Here is an 8,882-nt window from a genome sequence, read left to right as displayed (position 1 = left end):
GAAACAAACCTTCTCCTAGTCCCTGAAAATTTACTCAGTCTTGATCTTACTTTGAGATTTTTTTTTCTCTGTATAGTCATAGCTCTTGTTAGGAAAATATTAATTGATTCTTATTGTAAACTTTGGTAATAATAAAACACGCAATTCTGGGTTGAAAACTGTTAATGATTTCCTTGTAGAACCAGTTTTAATTAAAGAATCGTGACTGTTGTCAGAACAATTTAGTTGGTGTGTGTCATAATATGACATGTATAATCATTTTACATGATTCTTGTTTCTCTGAGGCTATTTTTAAGTTACTTTGTATCTCTAAAAGCACACAAATTAATTCGTTGGATATCATAGTTAATAAGTGTTTGGTCATTGACTCTGGTTTATAAATGTATTTATTGACATATTTCGTTACTGAACATTTACTGAACATCCGTATGTGAAAGCATTGTATTAAGCGCTTAAGATTTATAATTGCATCAAGGAATCTTTACAACTTAGGTGAGAAGGAGATGAAAGGGGAAAAAAGAATTAAAAATTACTGTGCTAGTGGCACCTGGGTGGCTCAGTGGTTGAGCATCTGCATTTGACTCAGGTTGTGATCCCAGGATCCCGGGATCAAGTCCCACATCAAGCTCCCTGCAGGGAGTCTGCTTCTCCCTCTGTCTGTGTCTCTGCCTCTCTCTGTGTGTCTCTCATCAGTAAATAAAAAAAATCTTTAAAAAAAAAAACTGTTAGCTCTAAGAGCCAGGATCATGATGGGTGCTTAGAATATTATATAATCCTGCCAAAGTCCACATGAGGGAGGTGTTATTATTCAGAACTGAAGGGAAAGAAACTAAGGCCTGGAAATTTTAATAAGGCCAATATCATGCAGTAAGTGTGAGAATTGAACCCAGGTCTGTATTTCTCACTACCCCTAAAGCATGATGCTGAAGGAAGCCTGTCAGTAAAAGTGCATGCATGTAGACAGAGGAGAAATCATCTTCTCCAGGCTGCATCATGGGAGAGATACTATTTGAGAGAAGTCTAGATTGAACAGGTTAATGGTGGTTCATCAAACATTCCTAGATGGACCCACAGCATGATGTGTTTGAGAAAATCACAACTCAATTTTGTATATGGTCATGTGAATAGAAAGTTCTGTGGGCATCAAGCTGTATAGGGCCTTCTAAGATGTGCTAGAAAGTCTGTACTTTCTACTGTAGACTATAGAGTGCTGTTGGTGAGTGAGGTGACCTGATGGAGTTATAAGAAGGGAATATGAATCAGCAAGGACAGGCAGCTGGACTCAGGTCATGGTAGCACTCAGCATTCCATTTGGGAGGCCGTCAGAGTGTGATGGAGGTGTGAAAAGAGGTGGTGGCCATTTGGAGAGAGAGTGAATGATAATTAGCGGAAAATAATTAATTTGAATAGTGGAACTTCATGGGTGATTCTGAGTGAGAGTGTGAGAAGGTAAAGTGTGTTCTCTCTGACTTGGGGATTTGGGCATGTTATAATGTCATTACTCAAAAGATTTGAAGGGAAGAAAGGAGGTGTTAATTTCTCTTGTGTGCTATTTTAATCACTTAAAAAGGCATTGATTTTTTTTGATATATTATTTATTTATTCATGAGAGACACAGAGAGAGAGACAGAGACATAGGAAGAGGGAGAAGCAGGCTCCCCACAGGAAGCCTGATGTGGGACTCGATCCCAGGGCCCCGGGATTATGACCTGAGCCAAAGGCAGATGCTCAACCACTGAGCCACTCAGGTGCCCTGGCACTGATGATTAATAAAGAATTACTTTCTTTGTCTTGTTCTCAGTATAAAGCTTAGCTTGCCATGCACTTGGAAAGCATTTGAAGATGCTTCTTTATACATATCAGGCCAAAGTTAGAATTTTAAATATTGAACCACACTTCACAAGTTCATGGATTCACCTGCAAGCAAGTTTGGGCTAGTATCACAACAACCCGAAGATAAAATAATGTAATAATATATATTGAGGGAACCTATCAATCATCTTTCTGCCTACTTCCTCATGTCTGAGTGCTAAAATTGATGGATACATCTAAGGATCCATTTGATGGTCAAAATAAAAAGTTGATTTTATTACTAGTAAAAGTGGATCGATAATGCAAGACAATAGCTTATCTGCCTCTAAAACCTTGGGACCAGCAGCATCTTTGATTTGCCCTCTCCCTTCTCTGGGGGCAAGCAGTACACCTACTTCAGCCCGCTGGTTGCCTGGCAACCTAGAGAGATCTGCCTGGATCATCCAGCAGCCTATCCTGCTGGTCTCTTCACAACAGAACAGAAATTGATTTAATAGCAAGGACACACTGCACCCTCAGCCAAAAAAGCATTTTCTAATCTATTTCTCATCAAAAATTATGTCTAGCCACGTTTTCCAATATAGCTCAAGAGAAGAAGCTGTAAAATGAGCACTCTTCACAGTGTGAAAATATGCCAAATAATATAATGCTAACAAATTAAACTACGTATGGATGTCAGTTCTGAATATGAATCTTCTTATTAAAATTTCAGAAAGAAATTAAAATATAAATATGAAAGGCCCTTTGGTTGTAGATTAAAGTACAAAGAAATAAGAGTTCAAAATTCTCTTCACAATTTCATATTCATCTTATTCTAAGGTAGAGGAGCCTCAGGTCATGGTACCTTCTTCTGTGGCTAATTTCTGGGTTCTTTCCTGATGAGGTGGGATGAGCCTCCGTTAGTGTTTTCCAATTTGAATTTCCCTACCATGGAGGCTCTCAATTAATTTCTATTTTCCCACTTGGAAATTTATCATTTTCACAAAACCAGCCTAGTACCTAAAACGTTAAAAACAAAAGCATTCCTAGCCATATAGTAATATGCCAAGCAAAATAATATTCCCAGGACTTAGTACATGATATAACTTCAACCCAACTGCTATTCTAAACAAAAACTATGTAAGAGAAGGAGGTTCTCTGGGGTCAGAGTGCAGGCAGAGAAATGTGAGAGAAGAGAAGTAAATCTTCACATTAGCTATCAGAATGCCAGTCAGCCTGTGTAGGTTGCCTGGAGCCCATAAACTGTGGATTTGGACTTCATATTCAATTGTGAGAAGTATCTTACTGCAAGGTTTATTATGGTATTGGGCTGCCATATCCTGGGGAAGAATTCACAGAGAGATACTTCTTCTTTAATAGAGGATTTTCAGGTATTCCTGTTTATTGCAATATTATAAAAATGTACACTGGTGACCCCTAATTTCCAGGTCTTTCAGCAGTTTTCCAGAGGTAAACTTACTCATTCCTATGTTATTATGAACAGTGGTGATATTTAATGATATTTAGTGGCGGTATTTAGGTCCAAGAACCTTGCATCTTCTGTCTTGCAAAATGTTGTCATTGTCTCTGTAATGTATCCTCATTATGCCACTTGTCTTCTATATCCTTAAAATAAATAAATCCAATTATTTGGTTGACTGGTATCCTTGGCTTGTGTTTAGTAGCTAGTATTTCAATTTTTTAATATATTTTTTAAAGATTTTGTTTATTATTTATGAGAGACACACAGAGAGAGGGGCAGAGACACAGGCAGAGGGAGAAGCAGGCTCCACGCAGGGAGCCCAACGTGGGACTCGATCCAAGGTCTCCAGGATCACGCCCTAGGCTGAAGGCAGTGCTAAACCGCTGAGCCACCCGGACTGCCCTAGTAGCTAGTATTTCAACTAGCTAGCACCAAACAAGTGAAAGAGGAATTTTTATTGTTGTTGTTGTTATTGGATAATTCAGCAAGGATTCATATGAAGAAATACTTATTTATGTCTCTTTGTCATCTCTCATTTGTATTCCTTTCTCTATCCATACTCCCATTTACTCAACCAGAGAAGTTGGTCCACGGTTACAAGATAGCTTTTTTTTTAAAGATTTTATTTATTCATTAATGAGAGAGAGAGAGAGAGAGAGGCAGAGACACAGGCAGAGGGAGAAGCAGGCTCCACGCAGGGAGCCCGACGTGGGACTCGATCCAAGGTCTCCAGGATCACGCCCTAGGCTGAAGGCAGTGCTAAGCCGCTGAGCCACCCAGGCTGCCCCACAAGATACCTTTATGAAATCACAGAATTCGTATTTCAGAGTTGGAAAGAACATGGAAGTCATTTAGCCCAATGGAAGAACCTTATTTTGATATCTTTTATATCTCCTTTCTTAAAAAGGGATGCGGCTCCTCAATAAGATATGGTCCTAGTATGATCATTTTATCCTATGGTCCTATCCTTTGTCATATTCTCAACAAGATAGATGCTATATGCTTTATTCAGTCTGTGAGAATGTCATTCTTACATAAATAAGGAAGATAAGAAAGCTCTTCCTTATAGTAGAGAGCCAATTAGTAAGAATAATAGGAATGATTATATTGGAAAATCATTATTTGGCAGCCATCATAATACTTGATTCAGGCAAGAACCACATATGGATGCTAAAACTAGCAGGTAAAAATTTAAGGAGTAACAGAATATTTACATAATCTCAAAGTACACTTCTTCCCCATGAAAGATCACTATTGATTAGGCAAGTAAAATAATAACTTTGTACTTGAGTCATCTGGCAGATACTACCTTAATCAAATGTTCAAAATTAACCTCATTAGTTATAAGACAAAGAGCCTAAGCCAAAGCAAAAGCCTCCTGGTATGATACGTTGGGAAGAACAAAGCATCATTTCTGAGTTAGTTCCTCCCAAAATACATAACCTGAACCTAATGAGGAGGAAGCATCAGACAAACTCAAATTGATGGATATCCTACAAAATGCCAGGCATAAAATTTTCAAAAACATGAGTATCTTGGAATATAAAGCATGACACAGGAACTATTCTTGATGAAAGGAAACCAGAGAGAAATAACTTTATGCAATGCATAATTCCTGGAAGTTTTTAAACTATATAGGCCACTATTGGAATAATTAGTAAAATCTAAAGAATGTCTATAGATTAGATAGCAGTACTGTATTAACGTTAATTTCCTAGTTTTAATAACTGTATTATAGTTATGTAAGGGGGTGTCCTGAGTTTTAGAACACACTCTAAATAAGGTATGTAGGAAAAAGGCACTATGTCTGCAACTCATCATATCTACAATGAAATAGCTCAGAAAAAAATGAATATACACACCTATGTGTGTGTATGATATATATATGTATATTTGTACTTATAAATAGGGAGAATAAGGCAAATATAATGAAAACAGTTTTGGGAATCTGAGTGTGGAGTGTACATGGATTTTTTTGTACTAATTCAACTTTTTGTTAAATTTCGATTATGTCTAAATTTAAAAAGTCAATTTAATGGAGCTTCTATGGGTGCTTCATCACAACAGGAAAACTAGACATCTTTTATATTAGAATTTTTTTTAGAATTTTTTAATGTTAAAACCTTTGTATGTTTTATGTTAGGAGAAATAAAAGTTCAGATTCACTGGAGATGCCTCCTACAACAAAATGATGAATTATGTTTTATTTTAGTAGTTTTATTGTCCTGATGACTTGCCTAGAAATTAACCAAAGTTCTGTAGCATCGAGATCATCCATAGATTTCTCAGTTAGCATTTATAAGTTTGCGAGATGAAAAAGAACTGACCTGCAAATCAAAAAAACTGGATTCTACCTTTGGTTTTGCCAAAGAAATATCTCAGCCCAGGCTCTTTAGCCTATAAACCTGGCTCTTCAACAGAAGGTGAAGAAATTCGAAGAAAGAAGAGATACAGGACTGGCTGGTATTACATTTTAATACACATTGTAGGAAAACTGTTAAAATTCAACCACTGCAACTTTACAAGTGTTCATTATCTTTTAGTATTGCCATGTGTTTCTTCACAGTGACAAGTGATAAAATGCTTAAAACGTGTGTTTCTGTGTGTGTGTTTAAAGAACATGAGTAGAGGTTTTTTATTTAAGTATTTTTAAAAAAATTTTTATTTATTTATGATAGTCACAGAGAGAGAGAGAGAGAGAGAGATTGAGAGAGAGAGGCAGAGACATAGGCAGAGGGAGAAGCAGGCTCCATGTACCGGGAGCCCGATGTGGGATTCGATCCCGGGTCTCCAGAATCGCACCCTGGGCCAAAGGCAGGCGCTAAATCGCTGCGTCACCCAGGGATCCCATGAGTAGAGGTTTTAAAACATATGCTTATTTCAGCACTTGCCAAGGGGGTAGTTCTGGGAAGAAAATGAAAGTGTTCACATTTAGGAAGATGGAAAGCTAGGAGCACACATCTTTGGAGTCTGGAGGAAGAGAGAGGTGAAGGAGTATGAATGCTACTGACAGCATCATGGCAGGGCTTAAAGAACTGGGTTAACTCTTGTGTTTTCCAATTAACAGAATATTTTAAATGATAGCAACTTTCCTATAATGGAAGTTATTAATTTTGGTGAAATTTATAATACAGTGATAAGGGAAAATCGAACCATGGTTTACATTTTATCCTTTAACATTTAACATGTTTATTATTTCAATTCAATTGTTCCTTATCTGGATAGGCCTTCCGTGAGTGTAACAAAGGTTGCTTGAAATTTGATTTTTAGCCAGAGTGACCACTTAATTGCTTGTAAGGTACAATTACAATATCTCACACTAGAGAATTTTATATAGCAAACCACAAAGCACTGGTGATTGGCATTTCTGTCACTGGAGTCCATTCAATATCTTCTAACAGCTCACGCCACAGTGTGAGGCTATACCTTCTACCTGGAGAACTTATTTTCAAGCATTTGCTGATAAACAGGAACTGAAGATAAGGAAAGGAAGAAAATAATCATTCTATTATGAAGAATGCTGTTTTACTCCTAAAATACAGCTTGTTTGCTTTCCCTCTCTCCCTCTCTTTTTCTATTTCTTTCATTCTCTTTCTTTATTCCTTCCTCTTCTTTCTTTCTTTCTTTTTTCTTTTTGTTTTAGTGCAAAAAGGAAGGATATTGAGTTCTGATATTCTATTTTATTCTGAGCTTTCTTGACTTTCTTTCCAACCTTCCCTCTTTCTAGATTTTTGTGAATGTGCTTTTAACTGAGATTATGAGATTATGTTCTCTTAATTTTCAGAGATTAAACAACTAAGAAATGCTTTAGGGATGACGGTGGTTCTGGGAAAGAATTCCATGAAGTGTAAGAATCAGCTCATTCTAAATAAAGTGACCCTATTAATCATCTTTCATTATAAAATAGAGGGAAACAGGAAACAGGCACATATTTTAAAACTTAGTGAAGTTAATTAGTAGATTGGCTCAGAGTATATTTAATTTAAATACCTTGGAACCTGCAAATGGGAATTTGTCCTAAGAAATGGAGAATCAAATTTTGCCCAGCAAAGCTTTAGGTTTTTCTCACTTATTCTCCACAGCAAAGCCTCTCTTATGAAATACATTCCTCAGGGCTGATTTTACATCCTTATTCCTCAGGCTGTAGATGAGTGGGTTCAGCATAGGGGTTACAAGATTATTCAATATCTGAATTATTGCACCGAGCAAGGCACTGGGATTGGGCTGGAGATAGATGATGATTACTGGTCCATAAGCACAAAGAATTGCAGTGATGTGGGCACTGCAAGTGGAGAAGGCTCTCTGCCTGCCTTCTGCCGAACGGATTTTTGATATGGAGATCCCAATGTGAGTGTAGGAAACAAGGATGAGAAAAAAGCAAATGAGAGACAGAAGACCAACATTTGTGAAACCTACCCTCTGGGCTAGAGATGTATCACCACAGGCTAGAGGTAGGACTGCAGGTATGTCACAGAAGTAGTAGTCCACCTCATTAGAGGCACAGTAGGTCAACTGGAAAGTGAGGGAGGTTAGAATAATGGCGTGAACACAACCACCCATCCAGGTCCCTGTGGCCAAGATGGAGCAGACCCTGTGGTTCATGATGACCATGTATCTCAAAGGATAACATATGGCAACAAAGCGGTCATAGGCCATCACTGTGTACAAGAAACACTCAGTGCAGCCCAGGAAATGATAGAAGAAGAGCTGGGACATGCAGCCCTGAAAAGAGATACCTTGACTCTGCCCTGAAAGGTATAACAGCATCTTGGGAACAGTTGTTGAAGAGAAACCCAGGTCGAACATGGAAAGATTTCCCAAGAAAAAATACATAGGAGTGTGCAGCCGAGAGGAAGAGACGATAGCTGTAAGGATGAGCACATTTCCCAACAGAGTGCATAAGTATAACGAGGAGAACAGGAAAAAGAGGACAGTCTCTAGGCCCTCTGTCTCAGGGATTCCCAACAGGATGAATTCTGTCACCAATGTGTGATTTCTCATTTTTATGGAGGAATCAACTCTTGGGTGTCTGTGGAAAGAAATCTGTGGTTAAATTTAATATGTATGTAAATTAACTGTGTTTAATTCAATGAAGTGGAAAAGGAGCCAAAGGATCCAGATGTTTACAGAGTAGTGCTTGATCTGCCTGCTTCTATCTCCATATTGGGTATCTTTCTGTAGGAGCAGTTTCTATTTGGATGCCCCTTACTACAGTCTCACCAAGAAGCCCTATCTGACTAGTCTTCCACTACTCATGTATGCTACCCAATTGCTTTGATTCCTAGTGCTACTTTGTGATTCTAAGAGGACAACTATGAAGACTCAATGTCTTTGTCACAAACGAGGTCCCATCCAAGTTTCTTATATTCATCTAAGACAATTTGGTCACATTAGCTCTCCAAAAATCATTTATGAACTGATAAGTCATACGTACAAAAGATACAGAATTTTTCCCACATCATCTCCTTAGGTATGAGGTCAACAATGGGAAACTATCCCAAAGAAGGTCTCAAATAGCTCTTCATGAAGCCAAGATTATATGAACAGGCTCCGTGTGCTCTAGGTTTTAGAGCATGTAACTGGTAGTCACCAATCCAGTCTCCAGAGT

At 38.0% G+C, this 8,882-nt stretch overlaps 1 protein-coding gene across 1 annotated transcript; it reads right to left on the bottom strand.

Annotated features, from left to right (window-relative positions):
• Positions 1-7,339: 7,339 nt before the first annotated feature.
• OR10D4 (olfactory receptor family 10 subfamily D member 4) lies at positions 7,340-8,275 on the bottom strand. The gene has a single exon (NM_001389098.1). It carries the CDS (start codon positions 8,273-8,275, stop codon positions 7,340-7,342), a length of 936 nt encoding a protein of 311 aa, NP_001376027.1.
• Between the last annotated feature and the right edge of the window lie 607 nt (positions 8,276-8,882).

Source organism: Canis lupus, chromosome 5 (assembly GCF_011100685.1).
Source record: "Canis lupus familiaris isolate Mischka breed German Shepherd chromosome 5, alternate assembly UU_Cfam_GSD_1.0, whole genome shotgun sequence".
Lineage (NCBI taxonomy): Eukaryota > Metazoa > Chordata > Mammalia > Carnivora > Canidae > Canis > Canis lupus.
This window is presented reverse-complemented; position numbering and strand designations above follow the sequence as displayed.